The sequence below is a fragment of the Coregonus lavaretus genome (genome assembly GCF_964263955.1).
Source record: "Coregonus lavaretus genome assembly, contig: HAP1_SCAFFOLD_123, whole genome shotgun sequence".
NCBI classification, from domain to species: domain Eukaryota; kingdom Metazoa; phylum Chordata; class Actinopteri; order Salmoniformes; family Salmonidae; genus Coregonus; species Coregonus lavaretus.
This window is the reverse complement of record NW_028165834.1, coordinates 573,260-600,814: the sequence shown is the minus strand read 5'-3', so window position 1 is coordinate 600,814 and position 27,555 is coordinate 573,260. Positions and strand designations below refer to the sequence as shown.

The window sequence follows — 27,555 nt, the reverse complement described above, 5'->3', positions numbered from 1 at the left end:
GGCGGTCATCCCGGTCAGTAGAGAGTCGTTTTCGCTCTCTGCCGGTCTGTAGCTTTGTTGTCCCCAATGTCTGCTGCTTGACCTTGTTCATATGAACCGCCGTCTTTGAAATTTTAAGGATGGAAGCAACCTGATGCTCACTGTATCCCTCTGCCAGTAAAACCAAAATTGAACCCTTCTTTTCCTCACTCAAAACGTTCCTTTTCAACTCTTTTGGCATGGTCAATAGTTATTTTTTGATTAATATTACTTTTGAGGTACTATTAGCACAGTTTTTGCCATCCAGCTGGTCCTATTGCAAGAGGATAGTGATGACCACAGCAGTGGTTTTTATACTTTTCCTCGTTAAATAAGATTTAGTTCAGATGATCACCTAATCAGTACCTAATTCAGTAGAATGAGGTGTGCCTGTGTTGGAATTCAACAGACACTGGAATGGAATGGCTGTCATACATGTAGAGATGCTGATTTAAGAAACATTTGCAGTGGTTTCTTAATTTTTTCCAGAGCTGTATATATAATCAGCAACAAAATCAGTTGGTTCATCTGGGGCTTAAATCACTGAGATGCCCATTACATTATGTAATAATTTGGGCATACAAGGTAGAAGGTACCAGCTGACCGCCAGTTCCACACTAGACTAACCAATGACCACGTTTACATGCGTACAGGTCCCGTGTAGCTCAGTTGGTAGAGCATGGCGTTTGCAATGCCAGGGTTGTGGGTTCGATTCCCACGGGGGGGCAGTATGAAAATGTATGCACTCGCTAACTGTAAGTCACTCTGGATAAGAGCATCTGCTAAATGACTAAAATGTACAGTATTCTGGATAGTAGCTCATATCCTGCTTTAAGGCCTTATTCCGGATAAGCTGTTTACATGCACCTTTGATATCCCACTCACCAGTATCCCTGTATACATGAATAAGCAGAATATTCCTAATTTAAGTTAATATGGGTTAAATGGAATAGTAACTGAAATATGGACACTGACTGTGCCTTTAACCGCTCACATGTACCGTAATATAATATGAACTCCTGCAGAATTATCCATGTCTTGCAGTAAAATTATAGAAACATTTTTTATTTTGTCACTGGAACTGGAGTGGAGAAATATACTGAACTAAAATATAAACGCAACATGTAAAGTGTTAGTCCTATGTTTCATGAGCCGAAATAAAAGATCCCAGAAATGTTCCATGCGCACAAGATTCTGTGCACACATTTGTTTACATCCCTGTTAGTGAGCATTTCTCCTTTGCCAAGATAATCCATCCACCTGACAGGTGTGGCATATCAAGAAGCTTATTAAACAGCATGATCATTACACAGGTGCACCTTGTGCTTAGGACAATATTAGCAGTTTTGTCACAACACAATGCCACAGATGTCTTAAGTTTTGAGGGAGCGTGCAATTGGAATGCTGACTGCACGAATGTCCACCAGAGCTGTTGCCAGAGGACTGACTCTTAATTGATCTACCATAAGCCACTTCCAACGTTGTTTTAGAGAATTTGGCAGTACATCCAACCGGCCTCATAACTGCAGACCATGTGTGTAACCACGCCAGCCCAGGAGCTCCACATCCGGCTTCTTCACCTGTGGGATTGTCTGAGACCTGCCACCCGGACAGCTGATGAAACTGTTGGTTTGCACAACCAAAGAATTTCTGCTCAAACTGTCTCAGGGAAGCTCATCTGCTTGCTTGTCATCCTCACCAGGGTCTTGACCTGACTGCAGTTTGGCATTGTAACTGACTTCAGTGGGCAAATGCTCACCTTCAAAGGATACTGGCACACTGGAGAAGTGTGCTCTTCACACATGAATCCCGGTTTCAACTGTACCGGGCAGATGGCTGACAGAGTGCCCCATGGTGGCTGTGGGGTTATGGTATTGGCAGGCATAAGCTACAGACAATGAACACAATTGCATTTTATCGATGTCAATTTGAATGCACAGAGATAGCATCCTCATGTCGCAAGGATCTGTACACAATTCCAGGAAAATGTCCCAGTTCTTCCATAGCCTGCATACTCACCAGACATGTCACCCATTGAGCATGTTTGGGATGCTCTGGATCAGCGTGTACAACGGTGTGTTCTAGTTCCCGCCAATATCCTGCTAAGTAACTTGCAAAGCCATTGAAGAGGAGTGGGACAACATTCCACAGGCCACAATCAACAGCCTGATCAACTCTATGTGAAGGAGAGTTGCATGAGGCAAATGGTGGTCACACCAGATACTGACTGGTTTTCTGATCCACTCCCCTACCTTTTTGTTTTAAGGTGTCTGTGACCGACATATGCATATCTGTATTCCCAGTTATGTGAAATCCATAGATTAGGGCCTAATTTATTTATTTAAATGGCCTGACTTACTTATATGAACTGTAAAAATCTTTGAAATTGTTGCATGTTGCATTTATATTTTTGTTCTGTGTATGATTTCTTTCTTTCAGCGTCTCTTGAGAAAATGCGAATGTGTTATCTTTGACACTGTTATGCAAGCAGACAGTATTTCAACCACATAAAATATGCACCCAAGACGGACTGAAGTCTTCTCAGAAACGTGTTTCATCAGCTTTTAATTTCCTTCAAACCGGTCAAACTGATGCCATTTGGACACTTTGCACAGGACCAATCATTCCACATTTTTGGAGTTATTGCGGGTCCCTAAATGAAACAGAAAACTTTACCGGTGGTAACTAGATGAATGCATTAATTCTATCGATGTAAGACATTATTCTGGCGAACGCTACTTTATTTAGTCTTCTAGGGCAACAAGTTATGACGGAAGAGAAGCTGCATGTGTAACTATAGTTGACAAACAAATGGCCACATCAAACGTTGGAAATTATAATATGGCGTACCAAATGTCGGAAATTATAAGCAGAAACTTGTCTAAATTAGGGGCGAAAATAGGCTATACGAGTATCAGCAAAATAAATTATTATGGAATTATTATGGCGGATCGAACTGCGCATGTAGCCTACTTTTTGAAATGATTTGTTTGACAATCCAACGAAAACATCATCACACAACACCCATGATATGGAAAACTGAACCCGTGCAGACCGAGAAAAACGCCACAGTATCCAAAGCGTTCAAATGCTAGTCGGAACTAAGAAACTCGGAAATGTCGGACTTGCTAACTGGTTGTAGTTATACACGTGCCGCTGTCAACTAGTTAGCAAGTCATACATTTACGAGTTTCCTAGTTGCGACTATTTCGGGAACGCGGCATAAGATTAGCATATCCAAGTATACGGTACGAGGAAGTCACTGATGTTTTCCCCCTACGTGCGCTGACGGTCTTCACGTTTGTGTACATTCACGTCACTCATTTCAACACGAAGCTAAATGCTAGGCTAATTGTGCTAGCTAGAAGAAAGTGAATGGTGTTGTGGCGCAGGTAGAACTTTCGTGCCCACGGAGCTTATATTTTAAACCGCGGATAGTCCTGGCCCGACCGTACGAGGAAGTTTCCATTCTCTCGTATCTGTCTGTGATGTACGGATGGGTAGTTGACGGACTATCGTCGCTCTTCGAGCCTAAAACCGGGCAAAAACATTCCGGTTGGCCTGGTTTGAACGTTGGCGGGGAGATAGACTCGCAACGGCGGGATAGCAACGCCAGGCCGACCAAAAGGAACTACCAGAGGTCGGTGACTGGCTTGGTGCTAGCACATGTTCTGTCTTTGGTGCTAGTGTGCTCTGTGTAGTTGTTTATGCAACGCGTCAGTTAGCTAGCTGGCAAACGCTAGCCAGTCAACTAGCTAACAACTAACGTGTCACTCCTAGCTAGCTAGCTAATTCTTAGTCATTCATTCCAGTTGGTGTTAGCTGCTTGCTTCAAAAATAAACAAGGCTAGGTAACTTTTTCCTCGTGCCTCTTACCAGACGTTAGCTAACTATTTCCTAATCAAATAGCAAGGTACTGTAGAAATGAATCAATATAACAAACTAACTGTAGCTAACTTGCGAACAAATGTAACTTTACTACCTGGTTAGTTACTGTTAGGTAATTAATGTTCGTTGTTGTTGACTAAACGTGTTTACATTCTGTTACAGCGTTCATGTTTCAGAAAATGTTAGCCAGAGTGAACCAGTGGCGATCAAGAGACAGAGAAGAGGTATGGTAACTTATTACCAATCATTTTTAGCCACTGTTCTTATCAGTAATTGTCATTGTAACTAACGTTAGCTAACTAGTCAGCTTTGAACTTGAACTGACTGTGTGTACTGTACTCTCTCTCATTGTCATAGACATAATTGTTAGTTTTGTGAAGAAGACTGTAGCAGGGGTGGCTGGACTGCTGAGACTGAGGAACCCACTGTCTCCTGCCAGTGAGAAGAACAGAAGGTACACAACAAGCCAGGTATGAATGTGTACCAGTGATGAATTCTAGTACCGTACACAACACATTCATAAACCACTGCTCTGACTGAGAGACCCATACCAGTACACAAACATTAAAATGTTTGTGCAATAGCTGCACAATATTCACATCTGACTATGTCCTAAATCACTCCTATTATGACAAATGTAGGGCCCCGTGGGACTGATGGGAATAGATGAACTCCACACCTCATGGATGAGCAGCTCTGATTGGAAAATGGGTGAGTAACGAGGGCTCTGATTGTTTGATCGATAAGGAAGGAGGACAGCTGTGTTGTACATTACAACATCATGGTATATAATATCTGTGTAACAGCAGAGGGGACAGGTGAAGTAGTTACTTCAACTTTTTTGTCCCTCTTTCCATATCTCCAGAGAAACCGACAGTAGGCGGACGGAGTGAGAGGGAGAGAGGGGGGCTGGGCCTCCTCCACGGAGCCTCTCCTCCTCTGGTGAGGAAACACACGTAGGTCTCCTCTTCTGTTGTCTACTGCATACTTTCAGTTCTGGGGATTTAATACAAAGGTTATACAAATGTGGAATGTTCCTCCTGTAAACTTTGTGTCCTCAGTGGCTCGGTGCTGGGTCCAGGGAACCCAGACAGAGGAAGAGACGGAGACAAGCCCCAGAGGCGCTCCCTCCAGCTGCTGCCCAGTCGGCCTACCCTGGGGGTGGGTGTTGGGACAGGAACCCCCAGCTCAGAACTACCCCTGCCCGCCCCTAACCGCAGCCACAGACAGTGCTTGGCAGTGGAGGAGGTGAGTTAAGAATGAGTTTGAAATTAAAATCAACCCTGTGATTGATCCTGGTTTTTATTAAATGCCACGCCAGGTATGTCAGTAGTAGTCAGGTGTTCTGTGTGTTCTGTTTCCAGGCTCTGAAGGAGAGTGATAAGGAGCACTACAGACGGCTACTGGAGATGGTGTCAGAGAAATACAGCAAGAGCCAGCCACTGCCCTTCACCCGCACCAAACCCCAGGGGTGAGTGGTGATGGAGAGTCTGTGGTTATAATTTAAATTCCAGTGGTTCTGTTAGCTAGCTTTTACGAACCTCTGTTTTCCTCGCTTCCTCACAGCGCAACACTCACACAGAATGGACATAGGGCGGCCATTTTGGGAAGAACCTATGAGTCTGTGACCCCAAAGACAGGACCCCTCAGAGGTAGACTACTATCACAGCCTCTCTCACCCCCCTTCTCATGTATTGGATGCTGTTGACCTAGGCTAATGTATTCTCCTTCTCCTATCTGCAGCCAACCCCAGTGTGTATATGTGGAGAGATGTATCCTCAGCCAAACAGACTAGAGACAGGAGAGGAGAGTTATGTCTCAGTAAGCCTCTCAGCGCAGCTGTGGACACACAACCTGCCATCAATGCAACGGTAGGACACATTTATGAACTGTAGTAAGTGTGCAATGAATAGTCATAAAACTGCTATGAAGCGTCATAAGGTTGTTATAAAGTCTTTCTCCCTCCAGCAGAAGCAGCCAGAGCTGGATCTCTCTGCAGAGGTAGCAGCAAGACTCAACCTGGTGGACAGAGAGACACCAACACACACTGACAGACGCAACAGCACTGAGGAGCTCCCCAGGTTCACCAAGGTGAGTGTTATTTTTGCCTATAACGCTATGTCTGTGTAGTGTAAGAGATCTAGGCGTTGACATATGAGTGTAGGTATTATATGGGTCTGTTTTCATTGTTTATTTCGAACTGTGTGTGTAGGAGATGGCTGTGGAGGTGAGTCGTGCCCTGTCCCATAGGGATCCTAACCTGGTCCTGAGCTCAGCCTTCAAGCTATGCATCACACAGAGAGACCTGGCTTCACTACAGGAGGGGAGCTGGCTCAACGATGAGGTGTGTATGGTTGTTGGCTGTTAAGTTTGAGGTTGTTGGTGTGTGAGTTAGTGAGGGAGTGTGTGCCTGCGTGAGAGAGTGAAAGATGTGTGTGAGTTTAACAAAAAACTTTCCCTCTCTGTCTCTCTCTCTCTCTCTCAGGTGATTAACTTCTACCTGTCCCTAGTGATGGCTCGTAGCAGTAGTGAAGGGCGAGGGCTGAAGGTCTACTCCTTCAGTACTTTCTTCTTCCCCAAACTACACGGTGGAGGGGGGCACGCCGCCGTGAAGCGATGGACCAAAGCTGTGGACCTCTTCCAGTATGACATCATCCTGGTTCCGCTGCACCTGGGAGTCCACTGGTCACTGGCAGTAAATCGCCCCAGATTGACGGGGCTTCATTCACATTAGAACAGTGACCACCAACCAGTCGATCGACTGGTCAATCTCCAAGGCATTCCTAGTCGATCACCAAACATTGCTGTAAAAAAACAAACGATAAAGCCTTACGGTTAAATATATATTATTTTAGTTTAGGCTGTTGGTGGTAGGTGCACTTAATTCGGCAGCCCTAGCGCTAGGAAGGCTAAGTGTTCCCATTTTGAGCCATTTAATGTGTCTTAAGGTAGAACTCTGCCTACCCGGCAGGCCCAGAGAGCAAATCAAGTGCACCTATAGGTTCCCTCTAAGCTGCACGCTGAAATATCGGCATGCGCAGAAAAGCACGAGATTGAACTTCACTCTACTTTCTAGAGTTAACACTATCAACGTTTCCCTTTACTGTAGAAATTGTGATCGAATCAATGCAGTACTAGCCACTTTCAATGCAACATACCGAAACAAAACAAACTATGCAAGACTTATTAGTATGCAAAACTAACTCTGCAAGTGTGATTTTGTTGTAGGCAAAATGCGTCATAGTAGGATTCTATTGCATTGACACGCACGACTCAGCCCATACTCTACACAGACTGTTGTGGCATAACCAATCAGCGCTGCAGTAGGCCTATATGGATCTGTGCCATTCACTTTGAACTGGACTGTGTTTACTGCATGAGAGGTCGTGAGTAGATGCGCTTGTTTTGGAACTGAGCGAGAGCTGCATGTAACCACGTGTGCACATTTGTTCATATCCTTTGCTAGTTAGTGAGTTATTAGCTCAGTTATAGATCATTTGTAGTCAGCAATGGGGGAGTGATTTGCTTCCTACAAGAGCACAAAACGTGCTTTGTAAAAGTTAGTCGAGTAAAGAGCTTTTTGTGGCAATGTTGTATTCTACCTACTTCCACTCACGGTACAACCAGCACTGCAGCTGCAATGAATGAGTATAGCAAAGTGTTCCGAAAAGCTTACGTTATTATTAGCGACTTGTCTTTTTTAATATCAAGGAATATTTCACTTTCTCTGGTCATAGGAGTAACAACATGAATTTGTGCACAAGGCAGAAATAATGCAGTGCGACTTGAGTTTCGCCATCAGCTGGAAGTCCCCTTTTCTCAGCGGAGGGAGAGTGAGTCGGGTGAGAGGCAGCCTCACCGCTGCTCCTTCCCTCCACTCAGACTGACCATCAGATGCAGGCCATCAGTCCATTAAAAAAAAGTTAGTTATTCTCACTCACTGTGCCTCACGTAATATAACACATGATCTATTACCAGTGTGATCATATACCTGACATGTTTAAATATGGCTTGGCAGGGTCGTATTTCGGAGGACGCGTGGTTCTCGACCTCCGCCTCTCCCGTGTCCGTGGGGGAGTTGCAGCGATGAGACAAGACTGTAACTACCAATTGGATATCATGAAATTGGGAAGAAAAAAAAGAGTAAAATTAAATTATTTTTTTTTTTAAATACAATTGAAAAGTCTTCTGAGAAGGACATTGGCAGGCCAATTCAAGCATAGCCAATATGCAGTGATAATATATTGGGCCTATAGCCTACTGCACAACCCTCATTGCTACAGAACTGTTTTTAAGTGGTTCGTGTTGCATAGGCTTATGTTTTTTAAGTCATGTTTTTAAAAGAATCTGAGCGGTAGATCTCGGCTTGCATTTTGACTCAAAGTGATCTTGACTCAAAGGTTGGTGACCACTGTTTTAGAAAGTCTACTGGTACTTCTCTGTGGTCATTTGTAGATACCTGTGGACTTAGTTTATTTCTCTCTGCCACTCCCTCTCTAGGTGATAAACTTTAACTCCAGGACCGTGAGGTCCTATGACTCTATGGGACAGAGACATGATGACATCTGCAGCCTCTTACTGTGAGTCCTCAGTCCCCTCCCAGTAATCATTTGGTTTGACAAAAGTACCTGTAATCTGATGACCATATTTTTTTGTCATTTCGTTCTGTAATCCTGTTACATGTATTTGGTTCGTCCAACCCTGTCCAGGCTGTACCTGAGTGAGGAGCACAAGGCCAGGAAGGACCAAGATCTGGACGTGTGCAAGTGGACAGTGGGCAGCTTGAGGGCCAGCGTAAATTACCCAGACAGAAATACAGATGAATCATCTTTGTTGTTATTTTATCTTGAACTCATACAGAGTGCGCTTATGGCTGTCAGAAATAGCATCCGTTCTCTAGTGAAATGATTTTGACCAGGATCCCTCATGGTGTCTTCTTGCTTTGTGTGTGTGTGTGTGTAGGAGATCCCTCAGCAGAAGAATGGCAGTGACTGTGGAGTGTTTGCCTGTAAATATGCCGACTACATCGCCCAGGGGCGGCCTCTCAACTTCCGACAGGTACATAGGCCTTCGCAGGCTATCATACTCACTCGGGGTAAACTCATACAATCTCGCTTTTTCACTCAAACACTGATGTCTCTCACTCACTATCTCTCCTCAGTGTCACATGTCCCTGTTCAGGAAGCTGATGATCTGGGAGATTCTCAACCAGAGGCTTCTGTAGGACTACACAAAAAGAAATGACAGCTACGCAACTGCAAAACAACCATTACAACAGAAGTGATAACAAGCAACTACAACAGTCACGACTACTACACAGCCTCCAAACTACAACAGGAAGGACAACTACAGCGAACAGCTAGAAGCACAAAAGCAATAAAAAAGATGACTTAAAGGACCAATGCTATGGACCACAGAACGACCTCTTACCCTCTGGCAGTGGGTAGAAGTGCAGTCCTTATAGTGAAGACAGGGTGGGTGCTCTCCGAAGCATAGACGTTACAAAGGGATGGTTTTGTATTGAAGTGCCTTGAAAGACAGACTCCCTCTGTAGTCCATACTTCTAGATAACACTAGATGGGGAATCAGGTACACACTTGAAAATCCCTGCTGTCGTTGATGCTAACTTAAACTTAAAACAAGCTTTCTGTGTGAAACCAGAGTGTTTTGTTAATGTTTGTTGTGTATATATGATGTCTATATTAGGTACTTTATTTTTATGATTAGTAGAAAGTTGTGAGAACTGAGGCATATGTTATGAATGTTATTGAATGTCTTAATTGATGGTTGACTCATCATTGAGGAGAAGGCAGACATAAGAAGGCTGCATGTGTGTGTACTATATTTATGTAAATAGTTATTTTTTGACTGAAACGTCTTGGGGTGCGAAGGTGAGTTTAGCTGCTTTCATTTTGGCTGGACTGGAAGAGAGACCGGTGTGTGAGGTGCGCCATCTCAAGCAGAGCAGGGCCCCATCTTAATCCCTCACCACCACCACCAACAGATATGGACAAATAATTTAAATCCTAAATGTGTAACAATAGTTTATTTATTTGATGCGGAAGGCTTTTCTTTATGGTATGTATTTTTATTTAATCCAGCATTAAAGGCATCAATGTAGATGTTTTTGCCATAAACTTTATAACAGTTCTATTGGATTGTATGAGTGTTTTCGTTAAAGGCATGTAGAGAAGAATTGCCAATGAGTCTGTACTGCTTTAGCTTGGGTCTGCCTCCGAAATTGCTCCCTATGACTCAAAGTGGTGCACTATATAGGGAATAGGGTTCCATTTCCAATAGGCCCTTGGCCATAAAGCTGTATGTGCTTTAGCTCACACCCCTGTAGTGTTCAGTGTGACGGTAAGCCTGTAGCTAACATGTATGGGATGGCAAAGGAAGCTGAGTTGGCTAAAGCGCGTACAGATCTGGGACCAGGCTAGTACCGCTTATGCCCTGGTCATTACACTGCTTATTACGTTGCGTGTATTTCTGCAGCAATTATTCATGTGTGCATAGAGCCGTGCTGACAACCTCGGTCATATTTTTGTACGTAATAAAGGTCAGAAGGAAAGAAATGGACCCGCTCCTGTTATTGACTAGTCACTGTCAAATGTATTTTGTTTATGGAATATGTAAACCAGAGCTATGTTCCATTATACTCCAAACCTGCAGGTGGCAGTATTGTGAATTTTGGCGTCTAGTCAACCATTTCTTTGGCAGGAAGGAGAAGCCCCGCGCATGCGTGACTGCACAAAAAAGGACCATCCAAACCTGACCGACATCTACAGTATATTACTTTCAAGTTATCCTACCTAAAGTAGTTTGAAATGTAATGTATTTGCCTTTATCTTTGATATACCTTACAAAAGGCGGTCATTTTACATTACAGTATTTGTGTGATCTCTAGTGCAAATTCGTTGTTCTTCTGTGGTAGTTTGTTTGCAATATTTCGCATGTAGCTGACGGGAAGTGAAAATGTTATAATATTTCTCCCTTTACGATATTTTCATCAATTAGCCAAGGAAATATGTATTTTTAACCACTGCGTTCCCCGTTTAATGTTTTTGAAAATCACGGTCGATTAATGTGAGAAATGTACTTGCACCGGGGCTTTTTCTGGTAGTAAGCGTCCCACTGGAAGGTTCTGCTGTGAGTCTGGTATGTTGCTTTTGTTTCTCAAACCATAGCTACATTCATTTGATCTGCTCCCCACAGGAGAATTGTATGTTTAACAATTGCAATGTGCGTTTTATTAATAGGGTAACAGTCTTCGATTAACAACCATCAGCTCTTTAAAAAATACATTTTTTTAACCTGCTTTTGTGTATCCCCACAATGTCTCAGTCAGATAGGTGTTGCATTTGTGGGGTGAGGTTTGTGAGGGGGCCCAAGGGGTACAACAGGAGGAAGGTCACAACGCTGACCAGCCCCAAAACCTTCCGGCTAGTCTTTGACATCACTCCTGATGACTCTTCCTTCCTCTGCTTGATCTGTCTTGGCGTGCTCAGAAGGAAAACCATGCAGAATGGGAAGCTTTGGACAACCGAACACCAACCAAAAGTTGGAAGACCACGAAAGACTAGGGCCGAAATACCAACCTCATCTACACCATTATCAAACCAAACTCCAAATCAGATTGATTCCACAACATTATCCAATCAAACTCCAATTATAACCAACCCATCCTCATTATCCAAAGAAGAGTGCATTGCTTCAAAAAAAAAAAAACGGAGGCCAGTTCGTCAGTGGGACGGGGAGAAATGGACCACCATGACTTCTCGTTCCCCAGAATCCCATTCAACGACCATCACACGACCTCAAACGCCTATAGCCCCAACCACACACTCCTCTTCAACACCATCAAATCAAGTAAATTCCTCAACGTTATCAAGTCATACTTCAAATCAGATCAGTTCTCTGTTCTCCACTGGAGAGCGGAAAACAAAAAGCTGTCCGAAGGCGCCTCGATCTACAACACACTCCACACTCCTGTCTCCGTTCCCCATTGAAGAAGGTATAAGGCCCAAGAAGAAGAAGCTCCCTGTCTCCAAGACTAAGCAGAGCTATGGATTCGGCCCCCATGCCAAGGCCCTGTATTACATGCACAGCCACCAGCACCTGAAGGCCTTCAGGTCCCTGATGAAGACCAAAGCTAGAGAAGCCATGACCCTTTTCCTCGCCGAGGTCATCGCCCAGGAGGTAATTGTTCTTTTAACATAATTCATTTGAAGAATGTATTTGTTTATAGGCTACCGGCAGTTTATGGCTAATCAGGTGTGAGTGTATCGTTGTTGAAGATAGATGTGTTTGACAAAGAAATGTATGTGTCCGTCTGTCTGATTTACCAGAGTAAGGTATTGATGAAGGACCAACGTGGGCCATTGCGTCAGCCGCTGACTGAGGCGAGTGTGAGTGGGTTTTCCTGGGACGCGGTTCTAGCGTGGGGGGATGAAAAGGCCCCTATGACCCTGGCCTGTCTTAGGGCCATGTTCCCCAAACCCAACACCATCAGGACACAGGTTATGATGGGAGCGAGGAAAACGAAACGGTGAGAGAACAAGAGATGATCAATTAAAAGTCATTGATTGTAGGCACTTTTCCAGATGATCAAAACATTTATATTGTGTGGGGGTCATAAGTTACCCAACTTTTATTTTATTTTTCCCATTTTAAGTTCTGTTTTGTACCTGTGTTCCACAGGGCTGAATTATGGGACTGCTGTTCATTATTAATGACTTGCCCTCTGTGTTCATGAAAGCATAAATTGGTTATAACATGTTCTCCGTTGATATCTTCTGAAGCCCGAGGACAGAAGAGGAGGCAGGTGATGTGGTCAGCCAGAGGGCAGGGCTTATCCTGGCCATCGTCCTCTACACCTCCATGCAGAAGTGTAACTTCATCCAGGCCTCACTGGGGGTCGAGTTCTGGAAACAGGGCTGTCCTCTCAGCGTGTTAAAAGCCCTCAATGCCCTGGGGGTGTGTCCCAGTGCGGCCTCCACCAGGAGACACGCAGAGAGCCTGACAACCGGCTTTGATCCACCTCAGGAGGACCGGACAGAGGGGGTGGTGGGGGTGGAGGAGCCTGAGGTAAGTTCTACTCCCTCAGGAGAAAAAGTATTCTGTTTGTTTACTTTTGTATGTCTCTTGGTGTCTGTGTATTAAATGAGCTTTGAAAAGAATTACCCCTTGGTTTGTTCTGGTGTGGTTCTAATTCATTTGTGGTCCCTGCAGGACTCCTTTTGTCGATCTGAGGATGAGAATCAGACTCTGAGTTGTTCTGAAGAGTATTCCAGTTCCACCCCAACCCGCTCTCTGAACTGGTTCTCGGACCAATCCCACTCCCCAGCACACTCCATAGACAGGTAAGAACCATTTCCTGGAGGGAGGGGTTTCTAGTAGTGTAGTTGCTCAAAATTAGCAGTCCGTAGCTACTATTTTGGTTACCACAAAGTCTATCCATAAAACTACCTCGCACAGAAAGGTGGGATTAACTGGAGCTAATTTTGAGATTCTCATCTATTTATCTCCTCCATCTATGTGCACTCAGGTCCTGGTCCGATCTGAGTTCCAGACCTGACTCCCGATCTCGCTCCAGGTGAGTGAGAGTCTGTGTTTTTGATGTGTGTGCGTTTGTGTTTGATGATGATCCCTCTCTCCTTGTGCCCCCTGACCTTTGCCCTCTTGTGTCCAATGCAGGAAAGACGACTTCCAAGGCCCGACTCAGAGGTTTATCTCCCGGGAGTACCAGAATCTGATCAAAGAACATGGCTACCACAAAGTCCAAAAGTAAGTTATAGAGATGTGATCCTCTATGGACCTTTAGTAATCAATCTGAAATTTGGGTTGAGGACCTGTGTATACAGGTTTTCACTTCAACCATTTGCTCTTATCTCAAGGCTATAACCTACTAATGTCTTCCTGTCCCTCTCATGCCTTCACAGACCTACATTGAGTCGATGGACGAAGAACAGTGAGGACAAAAGGGAGGCAAAGGAAAAACCTGCTCAAAACCCCAAGAGAAGGACTATGACGAAAAAGATACCTGCTCAATCGCCTCAAGTAATAAACGCAACAGGCGCTCACCATTCAGACATGGAGACTTCTCAAGTAAGTGAGGCAAACATAGAAGTCATTCAAATGTCTCAAGTAGACAACACACACATGGAACCCGTTCAACTCAGCGATTCAAACAAGTACCGTGCTCATATCAATGAGACAAATGTAGAACTTGCTCAAATGTCCGTAATGAGCGAGACAAACATGGAACTAATGAAAATGCCCAAAAGAGGCAGGCCAAGGAAGGAACTTGCTCAAGTAAGCAAAACAAACATAGAACACACTCAAACTCCCCAAATAACCGACACACACTTGGAACCTGCTCACAAGCTCAGAAGTCCAAGGAAGAAACCTGTCCAAACGCTCCAAGTAACTGACACACAAAACAAACCCATTCAAGTAAGCAATACAGACATGAAACTTGCTGAGTATGTTGTACAGGCCAAGAATGGGAGGCCAAAGAAGGGATTCGTTCAAATTCCACAATTAACCGACACTTGCATGGAACCAATTCCGCTAAGTGAGGTAAACGTGGACACCACTTTAATGCTCGGAAGTATGAGATCAAGGAAGAGACCCAGACGAGTTACCCAAGTATCCGGCACAGACCAAGAACAAACTAAAATGGCCAAAATAACCAAAACGAACAAGGAACCCTCCGAAACGCTTCAAAAAATGGACACACACATGAAACTTGCTGTAACATCTAAAAGAGGGAGGACAAGGAAGGGACCAATTGAAAAGTCCCAAGAAACCGACTTACACACCGGTTCAATGCCTCAAGTTAGTAAACCAAATCAGCAACGTGTCGAAGGACGTGAAATAAATAAGGAACCTGCTGAGCCAAAAAGACTCACTGGAAAGCGTAAAGTAAATCGGACAAAGAAAGAACCTGCAAAGACACCTGAAGAACTAGCTCAAATGGAATTAATTCCAAAGCGCAAAAGAGGCAGGCCAAGGAAAGAACTTGCTCAAGTAAGCAACACAAGCAAGGAAACCCCTTCAATGCCCAAAATAAACAACACCGGCAAAGAACCTGCTCTTACCCGGGAAATAAAAATTATTGTCAATAGAATGGAAAGCTGTAGTGCTGCTGAAATGCCCCAAATACATGAGATGAACAATCAACCTGTTCAAGTTAGTGAGGAAAACTTTGAACCTGTTCAAAGACCGAGAGGGAGGTCAATGGAGGGACTCGTTCAAATGCCCCAAGTAAGCTGCACGGACATGGAACCTGGTAAGTTAGGCAGGAACATCACTTCAACGCCAAAAACGACTGACAAAGAACCCGTTCAAAGGCCTAAAGGAAAAGAAACAAATGCAGAACTTGCTCAAACGTCTCAGATAATGGAAAAGATAAAGGAACACATTCAAGTAACCAACACACATAAGGAAACCGCTTCCGTGCCCAAAATAAGCTGCACAGACATGGAACTTGCTAAAATGTACAAAATGAGTGACTTTCAGACCCGGGTAATAAGAATAGTTGACACTAGGATGAGGGCAAACAAAGATTCTGTTTCAGTGCCTCAAGTACACCAGACAAACCAGGACCCTGAACCTGCTGCAACACCTGAAATAAGCTACACAAACAAACAACCCAAGCGAGTGAGAATAGTTGTTAACAGGAGGATAGCAGCAGACATCTGTAGTCCAACCCGGAAAGGCCTGGAGTGTCTGGCTGAAGTAGCTGCTAAATGTACTCCATTAGATATTAAATCTGCTGAAGAGAATGGCTAGATAGGTAGATGCGTGTTACTTCTCAATATAACAAACTTCACAACATGACGTCTCAGAAGGAAAAAAAATTTAGTCAAAGGGTATAACCCTAACCAGAGGGGAATGGAGGGGTGGGGAATAGTCTGCCCCTGTCTTCTTCTGGATTACCGTTTTAATGTAGTTGTATGTACCAGGCCTTTGTCTTTGCATTTGTATGAGGTAGAGATGGTCATCCATATGTTGCTTTTTTTATTTAGTAAATAAAGAAAATGGTTTATATAAATGCTCTTTATATAAATGAATTCCTCACGTATGTGAATGAAATGAATTTTAACTTGAGAATGTGTTAGAACGCCACTTTCTTCTCCATTGTGTTTCTCAAAGATCTTACTGAAAAACGCTGACAATTGTCTTCTCCACCTTGTTCATTTGATATGTACATAATCCCAGCAACCTTCTTTTGTGTTTTTGTCATTGTGTCCACTGTGGATTTAGTGGATTTGTTAATCTTATCCCATTTTGTATTTAGTTGTTTTGACTGTACTTTTGTGGTTGTTGACAATGTATTAAAAATGTATGTTTTGTACAAAGGGAATTCCTGCACTCTTTGTAAGTCGCTCTGGATAAGAGCGTCTGCTAAATGATGTAAATGTCTTAGTATCCATGCTAATTTCAGGGTATTTGTTTTCATTACACTTACGAATGTCATTTGACTAAAAACAAAGAGTGTAAAGCAAAACAGATTTGCCCACTAATCTTTCAACTAGAAAATAAATAGTTAGAAAACAACTACGGCGTTTTTATTGACTCAGGGTTTTTCCTTTCATACCGTTTTGCTGTATACATTTTGTTTAAACATTTCAACTCTTGCAATAATATCCTGTGGTAATACTTGTGATAATTTTGTGTATATTACTGTTGTCTTATGTAAAAACGTAGCTCACAGAATAAAGTTTAATTGTATACATGGATAACAGTGCTTCATAAAACATATTTGAAACTAGAAAAACATGAACCAGTGACCTGGTCCATATCCCAGTAGCTAGTCCACTGCGCCATCAGGGGTAGGGACAACCTTAGTTTTTTCACATATTTAAAGCTGTTCAGTCGGTTACTCATTTAGAATGTTAGTAGATTGGGTAAGGTTGGGAAACAAAAGTTGAAATCCAGAAGGTGAATGTTGAACTTTTCTTGCACACATATCCAGATGATGCTGTGTACCATTTTGCGCAAAAACGCTGTCGGTGTGATCTAAGTGTAAAAGGCTTTTCTAATATTTGACTCTCGGCCTCGATCACACCTACAGCATCATGCGTTTCGTTACACCAGAAGTGCATTCATTTCCAATGGAACGTGGCGTTTGCCTTTCAGCATTCTGTGTGGTGCATATGTTGGATTTATCGAACGTATGCATCATTGTACTCCTTCCTAAATTTGAGTTATTCACTGCGTTAGCACACTCCGCCAACCCTGATGTTCTAGCAGTGTCTGAATCCTGGCTTAGGAAGGCCACCAAAAATTCAGAGATTTCCATTCCCAACTACAACATTTTCCATCTAGATAGAACTGCCAAAGGGGGTGAAGTTGCAATCTACTGTAGAGATAGCCTGCAGAGCTCTATCATACTATCCAGGTCTGTGCCAAACAGTTTGAGCTCCTACTTCTAAAAATAAGTCTCTCACTGTTGCTGCTTGCTACAGACCCCCCTCAGCCCCCAGCTGTGCCCTGGACACCATATGTGAATTGATTGCCCCCCATCTATCTTCAGAGTTCATACTGCTTGGTGACCTAAACTGGGATATGCTTAACACCCCGGTCATCCTACAATCCAAACTAGATGCCCTCAATCTCACACAAATTATCAAGGAACCTACCAGGTACAACCCTAAATCCGTAAACATGGGCACCCTCATAGATATCATCCTGACTAACTTACCCTCTAAATACACCTCCGCTGTCTTCAACCAGGATCTCAGCGATCACTGCCTTATTGCCTGCGTCCGTAACGGGTCCGCGGTCAAACGACCACCCCTCATCACTGTCAAACGCTCCCTAAAACACTTTAGCGAGCAGGCCTTCCTAATTGACCTGGCCCAGGTATCCTGGATGGATATTGATCTCCAGTAGAGGATGCCTGGTTGTTCTTTAAAAGTGCTTTCCTCTCAATCTTAAATAAGCATGCCCCATTCAATAAATTAATAACTAAGAACAGATATAGCCCCTGGTTCTCCTCAGACTTGACTGCTCTTGACCAGCACAAAAACATCCTGTGGCGTACTGCATTAGCATCGAACAGCCCCCGCGATATGCAACTTTTCAGGGAAGTTAGGAACCAATATACACAAGCAGTTAGGAAAGCAAAGGCTAGCTTTTTCAAACAGAAATGTGCATCCTGTAGCACTAACACCAAAACGTTTTGGGACACTGTAAAGTCGATGGAGAATAAGAGCACCTCCTCCCAGCTGCCCACTGCACTGAGGCTAGGAAACACTATCACCACCGATAAATCTACAATAATCGAGAATTTCAACAAGCATTTTGCTACTACCACTAGTAGTGGCACCTCAGCCAATCTCTGAAGCTGGAGACTCTTATCTCCCTCACTAACTTTAAGCATCAGTTGTCAGAGCACCTTACCTATCACTGCACCTGTACACAGCCCATCTGAAATTAGCCCACCCAACTACCTCATCCCCATATTGTTATTTATTTTGCTCATTTGCACCCCAGTATCTCTATTTGCACATAATCTCTTGCACATCTATCATTCCAGTGTTAATACTAAATTTTAATTATTTTGCACTATGGCCTATTTATTGCCTTACCTCCATAACTTGCTACATTTGCACACACTGTATATATATTTTCTGTTGTATTTTTGACTTTGTTTTGTTTACCCCATATGTAACTCTGTGTTGTTGTTTTTTTATCGCACTGCTTTGCTTTATCTTGGCCAGGTCGCAGTTGTAAATGAGAACTTGTTCTCAACTGGTTTACCTGGTTAAATAAAAATTGTATGCGTGGAAGCTTGACAGAAATGGTAGCAGAAGCTGAATGTTGAACTTTTGTTGCATACATCCAGATGACGCTGCACACCATTTTGCACAAGACGATGTCGGTGTGATCGCCTCGATCAGTCCAACAGCTTCATTGGGTTTTGGTACAGCAGAAGTACATTCATTTCAAATGGAATGCTGTGTTTTCAGCAGTGCGTTCTGTGTGGTGTATATCCAACGTAAGCATCAAATTGTATGCATAGACTTGACAGAAATAGTAGCAAAAGGTGAATTGTGAATTTATGTTGCACACATTCAGTAAAAATGTTTGACTGCAGATTTTATTAAGCAGCATTAATGCAATGATGCTGTCGGTCTGATCGAGGCGTCCCCTGTTGCTCTAACACCTCGATCACACCAACTGTGTTTTTACGCAAATTCACCTTCTGATACTATTTCTGTCAAGCAGTCTACGCATACAGCATACGTTCGATAAATCCAACGTATGTCGTCCCACACAGAATGCACTGGTGCACCAAAATGCAATGAGGCTGAGCTCCATCCCACTGATAGTTGTGCTAGAAAACAGATCGGCCGGGATTCAATCCAAGGCGTGTTACACAGAAGAGCAGCACACAGGACAGCCAACAATGCACCTTTTACAGGCATTTTTCCTGCTGTTTGCGGAGATTGCATTCAGGGTAAACACTGCCCATGTTGGGTCAAGCGTAAATTACCTAAAAGTCTGTTCTAATGTGCTGCTCTATAATGGCAGGGGTTCAATCCAAATGAGTGCTATAGAGCAACTAGTCGAAGTTGACTTTAAGGTATTTTATGATTGATTAGACGTGTGCTGTGTTTACACTGAATGCAATATATGCAAATATTGGGGGAAATGCCTGTAAAAGCTGCATTGTTGGCTGTCCAGTGTGCTGCACTATGAATTGAATCCAGGCCTTAGAACACCCTCCCCACCAGGATTTGAACCAGGGACCTACCACATGGAAAGGCGTATGTCCTCCATCCACCTTCAACCTACTTCCACTAAGGCGTTTCTTGATTTCACTCATCTGTACACCAGTCACTAAGCTTTGCCCACTGATTGTTAGGAAGAAATCGCCAACGTGATTTGAACCAGTAACCTGCTGCATGGCAACCTGATTCTGGGTGTACACATTTTGCATCTGGGGGCAGCTCGGTTCTTGCCTGAATTTGCACTCAAGTGGCATACCCTAAATGGCCCTGTCAGTACAGATGTAGGATTTAAATGTTAGCCAGTTTGCTACAGCAGGAAAATAATCCAGCAGCAACAGGAAATGTGAATTATATGGATTATAATTAATGGACATTTTGGTAGGGGTTGATAGATTTTTCATAAGGGAAAATCAAGTCTGAAATTTCAAAGTGTAAATTACAAACTTCAGAAGCCTTTTTAAACCTCAAATACACCAAGTTTTAAATTTCCTGCAACAGGGTGATCAAATTAAGAACCCACATCTGTACAGCGATTAGATCTTAAAACTCCACCATTGCTGTTTAAGTAGTTTAGACATCTTGGACCCAGTCACTGTAAGCACCCATTGAGAAAACTTTCATCCAACCAATTACATTGGAACAACGGCAGCTCTTCCTCGAGGAAGGTGATATCTAGTCAGTTGCACATCTGAATGCATTCAACCAAAATGTGTCTTCAGCATTTAACCCAACCCCTCTGAATCAGAGGTGCGGGTGGCTGCCTTAAATCGACGTCCGGGGAGCAGTTGTTGTTGGGGGTTAACTGCCTGTCATACCACTTTTTATAATAATGGGATGCAATGCAAACATGGTCATTCTTGAATAAAAATAATAATATATGATCTCAATAACTCCCTTTTTCCTTTGCTGGGGTCCTGTGGATGTGTGGGCCATAAATATAGTGCCATCATTCTAAACATTTATCTTAGCCTTTTGTTTATGTTTGTAACAAGACCTTTCTCTGTAGTAAGAGGTTTACTAATTCCTATAGCCTTACATATTTTTCACTGAATGTGCAACAGTTTGCCACACACAAAGTACAGGAGACATGAAAAAAGTATTGACGGACAAAAAACTTGAAAATATGCAGTTTTATTATTGCTTGGAATACTGCAGACTTAAAATCAAGGTACACCCATACACACAGCACTGAACTAGGGTAGAGCTTCTAGCTCTTGGCTCTTCTTCCCAACATACAGCAGGAAGAAGTTACCCCTAACCACTGATAAAGGGTGAGTTATTTTTTTTAAATCAACCTAATGGTTAAGGTTAGGTTTGGGGGTAAGGTAATCAGATCCTAGATCTGGATTTACCTAGAGCCCTCTCCCCTAGAGCCTATCATGCACTAAATATCACTGTACTTCAACACATCTACCCATTAAAAAGGAGCCTGGTGATACAAAATAGAGATCAGATGGATTAAACAGGGTTCTCCCCAAAGAATGTAAGAGGAGTGCTGCGCCACCTTGTGGACTCGCTGCCCACTATGTAAAAAAAAGACATATGTTGTTACTTTATTTGTTATAATTTAAGGCCATTTTGCTGTAGATTGCAGGAAATGGCAGTTACAGGTGTTCGCTGTACTCAGCAGCACCACCTTGAAAAATCCCGGGGAGAACCCTGGATTAACAAATCGACAGCTTCTCTAAACACAACGGGCAAGGTTGACAGAAAGAAGCTCATGTACAGAAATCCACCCACTGAACAAATGTTACTAAAAGAAACAAAAAATATGACTTTATCAAGTTCACAATTACATCCTTTACCATTTCCCTAACTTCCCCCTACCCCAGATATGCACCCCACCCCTGGCCCTAACCCAACACCCACCCCACCCTCCATCCACCCCACCCCTGGCCCTAACCCCACATCCACCCCCCCTGGCCCTAACCCTGTCCTACATTCACCCCACAAAAAGTATCATATTGTTCCTCTTCTCCCTCTGCTCAGTAGTGGCCTGTGGAGACAGGAGGGAGACATTTAGACATTCAGGTCCAACCGCTGCGTCACTAGTAGATTAGCCGTGAAGTGAACCATGTTAAGCGGTGCTAAGTCTGGTTGACTTACGTGGGGAGTAAGATCGCGACCGTGAGCGAGACCGGTAGGCCCCTCGGCTGTAGTACGGGGACGGAGACCTGCGTCTGGAGAGACAACACACAATAAGCCTCCACCAACCAACCGCCACGGTTCTGCTTAGCAACCACTAACTATAAGATCCAGGCCAGGTGTCTCACCTGTAGGACCTGTAGCACTCTCGGTCTTCATAGCGATCGTAGCCGCGGTCGTAGCCTCTGTCGTAACCACGGTCACCGCCGCGGTCGCAATCCCTCGAGCTACGGCGAGATGAGCTTGAGCTGGGGCCGCCACTTCCTCCTCCACCACCACCACCACCGCCTCCGCTGCTGCTGCCGCCACCACCGCCACTTGAAAACACACACGGTCAGAGGTTAGAGGATTCACTGAATGTAGAACGTGTGTGCATCACGTGGGCCATCCCAGATCTGTGAGTCTAAGAGAGTGTCACTCACTATGTGGGCCGTCCCATGTATATCCCAGGGGTAGGAGTGTGTGGTCGTTTGGTGATGGAGAAATCCACCCTGATCCTCCGTCCATCCAACTCCATTCCATTAGCTCTCTCCTTAGCCTGAAACCAAGAAAGGGAGGGTGGAGGAGAGGGAAATAGACGTTTAGAGAAGAGTATTTCCCCTTCAACACCATGCTCACTCAAAAGTTCTGATTCTTCTCTGTTCTTCCCCTGCAATATAACCATCCTCCTTCCCTGTATTCCTACCTCATTGGCGTCCTCTCGGACTTCGAAGTAGACGAAGGCGAAGCCGCGGGAGCGTCGTGACTGCTGGTCGTAGACGATGCTGACATCAGCCAGGGGGCCGTACTTGGAGAACACATCTCTCAGGTCTCTCTCTGTGGTGTACAGGCTCAGACCAAACACACCCAGGCAGCAGTTAGGGTCCGGGTTGGCCTATAGAGGAGGATTGTGAGAAGGATAGAAGTTATGTGTGGGGTTTGCCGAAGAGAGTCTCGTCTCCAGAGGTGTGTGTGTACGTACCCGGTTGCCAATGTGCCTGCGGCGGTTGGACATGGGGGAGTGGCTGTGGCTCCGACGGCGGCGGTATTCCCCGCTTCGGGAACGGCTACGGGAACGACGGCGGTGGGAACGGGAGCGAGAGCGGGAATAATGCCTGCGGGAGCTTCTGTGGGAACGAGACCTGGGGAAAATAAAATAAAAGACATGTTAAAAACATTTAAAGCAGGGTTACCAACTGGTGGCTGATTTTATTTGCCCCCCCCAAGTAAAAATAAAGTGTTTTTTTATTATTGTAATGTTTTATTGTTGAACATAAGACTGTAAAAACACCAGCACATCAGCTCCAAGTGATTTTTATTTTGGAAATCTGTTCCAAAGTATTCCCACACATAATAGAGGTATACGTGATCGTATAGAAATGTATACAAATTATTTGTAATTATGTTCCGGCCCCCTGACCATCCGCTCAAGAAAGAAAAATCAGCCCACGGCAGAATCTAGCGGATGATCCCTGATTTAAAGAGTTTAGAAACAAAAATAACATGAATAAACCCATTACACACAAAAAATACGAGCTCTTTATGTGGACCTGAACAAAAATACACACTACACTACCCAGCAGCTCCTAAAGGAGTCACCACAAAACTCAAAGCCTCCTTGGAGTAGGGGTTCTTACCTGGACTTGGAGCGGGATCGGGAGTGGGACTTAGACCGGGAGTGTCTGGAGCCATCTTTGGAGCGGGCTGGGGAATGGGCCGGAGAGCGGCTGGCAGACTTCCCAGAACCCCTTGGGCTCACACTCCTGGAAGCGGACCGCGAGTCCTGAACGGGCCAGATACACATAAACACAGGTCAGAATCAAAACACAAAACGGTCAGGATAGAGAGAGAGGAGGTACAGAAGGAACCTCGCTCAAACCTGCTACAGGCCCCTCATATTTGAGCCCCAGTAGTTTAAGAAAAAAATAACATTTCATTAAAGACAGGTATTTGTGGTAACTAGATCTGCCTGTTACAGGCGACCAGAGGAAATCATATAGGCTTAAAGTAGAGGTGTTAATCTAGTTTAATCTTAACACAGTTCTATGATGAGCGGATTGTTCTCTTACACTCTAGGCAGCGTAGCAGAGTTTAACCTTGCGTGTTGAGGACTAGGTAATGTGTCTGAGATGGAGGAACAGTTGGCATGCATGCTTAAGAAGTGTTTCTCACTCCATCCCTCAGGGGGACCCCAACTGTTGCACTGTTCCGTTTTAGTACACCTGATTCAATTTGAGAAAGAGCTTGAGAATTTGTTGAATCAGGTGTACTAGTGGTGGAATAGAACAACCCGGTGTAATGACTGGGGGTCCTTGAGGGATGGCTTGGGAAACACTGCTTTAGAAAACAGAAGGAGAGAGAAATAGGATTGTAGTAATAATAACATAGCAGGCTATAGGGAATTAACCATACCCCCGAACACTTCTCATAACTTCATCACTTCTTTAACTTCATAACTTCAAAACAACCATTTCTTTTCTTCTTTCTTCCGTTTCACACCATTTCTGACTTCATTTTTCTCTCCTCTTCCCCCACTTCCTTCCTCCCATTACATCACTACCAGTGGACAGCGCGGCCGCTCGCTTCTGCCAGCTTCATTTTACATTAGCATGCATCAACACCATCAGCTTCATCAAATATGCCCTTTAACAACTTCAAACTTCATATCTGAAACTTCTTCCGCCTTTTTGCTTCTTCCCAACTCAACCTTAACGAAAAACAGACAAGGATGATAAAAAGTGTTGGTTTTTTATAAGAGCTACAGAGGTCAAAATGTGCAAAAACCAGGCTCGTAACACTCAAATCAGACTAAATAAGTTGTCTCACCTGAAAAGCATTAAATCAAAGCAAGGTTAAGGAAATATATATATATATATTGATTTCTCTGAAATGCACAACATCAGAATATGATGAATGAAGACTAGAAAAGTTATAAAATCATGGTGTTCTTTAATCCTAGCCCGAGGGTCACACAAGGAGTGCAGGCTTTTGTTCCAGCCCAGTACTAGCACACCTGGTTCATCAAGCCCTTGGACCAAGATTGAAGAACTGCTATAGTAAATAAGAGTAAGGGTTTAAAGTAAGTTAGTTACTTCTTTCAATGCCCCACTCAGTATAACATTTGTTAATGTGTGATATATAAAAAAAAATGCTTTTGCAGAAGGATCATTACAGTGCAACTACATATAGGACTAACAACTTTAGAAAAGACACAGTACTCTTACATGGGTTGTGCCATGTTGAAGAGCTTGATACATTCTAACTGGCTAATGAATAGCTACAGACTGTACGCCAGATAATGTGATATAACCCAAGATTATTGGTGTCCATTACTGGTCATGAGAGAAAAGCCCCATACAAACCACCACCATAGATTTTTCAACTAACCAGTTCTTGTGATACTTTCTTCGTTCTCGAGTCAGTGGAAAAAGTATCGCCAAGAACAGGTTAGTTGACCATGGCCATAATGGCATTCTATTCACTCTAATCATGCTAAATTCTCTGAGTAAATAGTCTAACTTGTGAACGATATATAGTAGAAACATAGGGTTTGGACTATTGATGCAATTCTCTATTGAATTAATATATTTTTATAAACATTGAATGAAATAATTGTATGTGTGTACACCCTAAATAATGAATAAAAATGTGCTTTATTTAAAGACATTGTCAGCTATGATATGGTCATTATTTGAACTGGCTAGCCAGCTAGCGAACATGCTAGAAACTAACAAAAACCTTGTTTAGACAGTTGCTTATAGTTGCCTGGTTTGCTAGATTGAAATATAATGTATTAACTTTTATACAGATGGGTTTACTGGTGTTGAAATACAGCAGTTATGCTTTTTTGGACCACCAGGCAGCTGATGTCATGCAGCCTGTCATTTTTGTGTTTATACTTTTTCATAATGACAACAAGTTTGATGTCAGACTACAATAGGATGTTCATGATGTCACTACAACAACTGTCTACAGATATGTCGATAGACACATTTTACACCATAGTTGCGCACGCGTCAGTTTTGTCGCTAAACAACCAACCCGTCTATTGGTGTCTATGGGAGACACCCATTTAAGTAGACCAGAACTGACATTTTTGCCTGTGGTAAACGGCCCGAGTGAACCATCATTTATCCACCACTTTTTGTTATATCACATTATCTGGCGTACAATCTGTAGTTAACTAAGTGAGACTGCGGCAGTAAGTGAGGACGAAGTTAAACGTTCTAGTTATTTATAGATTACATTCACCTGCAATGATGAGATCATTACATTGTTAGTAAATGTACATTGGCATAGGTTTCTCGCCAGCAGTCTCAGTAGACTCGTAAAATCTAAATGTTCTTGACGTGAACTACTAGCTACAACAGCTGCAAACCACTTGGCCTGATTGGGCTAACAAATATGCTAGCTTTAAGTTGCAAAATATACTGAATAAAAAGACGCCAATGTTAACATAAATGGGTAAATGGACATTACATTTGAAAATATAAACGGTACAAATTAATACTGGCTGCCTGAATAAATCCATACAGTCGATGCAAATCAATGTTCTTAGCTACAGCATGGTTGTGCTAACTAACGTTAGCCGCCTAGTCTAGGGAAAATGGCGTCGTTGAGTCTGCTCATTTTAGAGCAAGAATAGATCTTCGGTAGTTCGTAGTTGATTATACGCACCCGCTCGCCAAAATCCTTCCCGTTGTCGCTCATATCTTGTTGATAGAAACTTAAAGGATAGATAATTAACAAATGTATTTAGTTAGCTAGCTAATAATATGTTCTCAAGTGAAGCGAAACACTGCTACTCGCCTCCTTTTCTTTAGCGCCGCATTCACTGACGCATGAGCGCTTCAAAAGCGGATGTGACGCATGTACAACCACAGTGAGTAGAATGAAAAGTCCAAACCAGAGAGGAAGCACCTGTTGGAAGAGAGTGGCCCAATTTTGCGGAAAACCGGTCTCCCTCCAGCAGGTGGCGTTTTTTTCGTTGTTTCGCCCACCAAGCAAGGAGTTTTTGTATGGAGGTCAATGAGTGTCGAATGTGGTCAACAAAAAAATGAATGGCTTATTTGTTACCTGAGGTCTATTTGATCGAATATAAGTTTGGTAATGATTAAGTTGTTACGAGTGTACTGATATAAGTAGGACACGTGACATTCCAGCAACTTTGAGAAAAAACACTTTATATCGGAGATGGCTATCCATATTCATGTTATGAGGCTTGTAGCATATATCTGTCCATTGAATACCGGCGGTTGACGTCAACAACCCTCATCAAATTTTCAAAAAATGGATTACACAATAATGAGATGTCTCCACCAATCCAAAGAAAGACGGGAGCTAGACAGACCGCCGTGCCGCTTTGTGGACAACGACTCCCATTGTCATGGCAGAGAGACGTGTATATCCATTATCTTGTATATCCATAATCTTTGGTAGGGACGGCCCAAGGCTCCCGGATAGCACTAAACGTGTTGATCCAGTGATAAACTATACACAATAAATAATTCAACAACAAAAATATTTACAATGTTTTTATACAAAATGTTTAGTTTTTCAGGTTTTCAGTCCCAAGTCCTTGCATTTACCAGGGGGTCAAACTAAGAAAATACGTTTGAATACACTTAAAACTGATACCAACGTACCACAACTGACCATGGTCTTAACCAGTAGAGAACAACCTCTGTTTGAGATACTGTATGTCTACATTTGTTTTCTATTAAAAAGTATCTATGTACAACTCTTGATTCTGAAATCTAACTTTGTTTCATGAAACATT

General features: G+C 43.3%; 3 protein-coding genes across 5 annotated transcripts; 2 read left to right on the top strand and 1 right to left on the bottom strand.

Moving 5' to 3' along the window:
* The first annotated feature begins 3,310 nt into the window (after window positions 1-3,310).
* Window positions 3,311-10,047, top strand: LOC311115411 (sentrin-specific protease 2-like). Of its 2 annotated transcripts, none has more exons than XM_084190590.1 (16): window positions 3,311-3,658; window positions 4,069-4,130; window positions 4,264-4,376; window positions 4,548-4,617; window positions 4,772-4,862; window positions 4,968-5,154; window positions 5,271-5,377; window positions 5,473-5,558; window positions 5,650-5,777; window positions 5,878-5,997; window positions 6,119-6,250; window positions 6,392-6,601; window positions 8,407-8,486; window positions 8,616-8,700; window positions 8,869-8,964; window positions 9,068-10,047. In XM_084190590.1, exons 1-16 carry the CDS (start codon window positions 3,507-3,509, stop codon window positions 9,128-9,130), a joined length of 1,782 nt encoding a protein of 593 aa, XP_084046716.1. In that variant the 5' UTR covers window positions 3,311-3,506; the 3' UTR covers window positions 9,131-10,047. The 2 variants fall into 2 exon arrangements, with proteins under 2 accessions (XP_084046716.1, XP_084046715.1); XM_084190589.1 differs by having other exon boundaries at window positions 5,875-5,997.
* Window positions 10,048-10,650: 603 nt separating this feature from the next.
* Window positions 10,651-16,470, top strand: LOC311115405 (uncharacterized protein). Of its 2 annotated transcripts, XM_084190582.1 has the most exons (8): window positions 10,651-11,064; window positions 11,251-12,105; window positions 12,255-12,454; window positions 12,708-12,993; window positions 13,138-13,268; window positions 13,454-13,501; window positions 13,603-13,692; window positions 13,848-16,470. In XM_084190582.1, the coding sequence occupies exons 2-8, from the start codon at window positions 11,425-11,427 to the stop codon at window positions 15,700-15,702; spliced, it is 3,291 nt and encodes a 1,096-aa protein (XP_084046708.1). In that variant the 5' UTR covers window positions 10,651-11,064; window positions 11,251-11,424; the 3' UTR covers window positions 15,703-16,470. The 2 variants fall into 2 exon arrangements, with proteins under 2 accessions (XP_084046708.1, XP_084046707.1); XM_084190581.1 differs by lacking the exon at window positions 10,651-11,064 and having other exon boundaries at window positions 11,084-12,105.
* A 4,297-nt stretch (window positions 16,471-20,767) lies between these two features.
* Window positions 20,768-26,634, bottom strand: LOC311115413 (transformer-2 protein homolog beta-like). Its single transcript, XM_084190592.1, has 8 exons — window positions 26,454-26,634; window positions 23,414-23,559; window positions 22,759-22,918; window positions 22,483-22,671; window positions 22,220-22,335; window positions 21,926-22,114; window positions 21,759-21,832; window positions 20,768-21,648 (listed from the first exon to the last, which is right to left on the bottom strand). Exons 1-8 carry the CDS (start codon window positions 26,484-26,486, stop codon window positions 21,638-21,640), a joined length of 918 nt encoding a protein of 305 aa, XP_084046718.1. The 5' UTR covers window positions 26,487-26,634; the 3' UTR covers window positions 20,768-21,637.
* Between the last annotated feature and the right edge of the window lie 921 nt (window positions 26,635-27,555).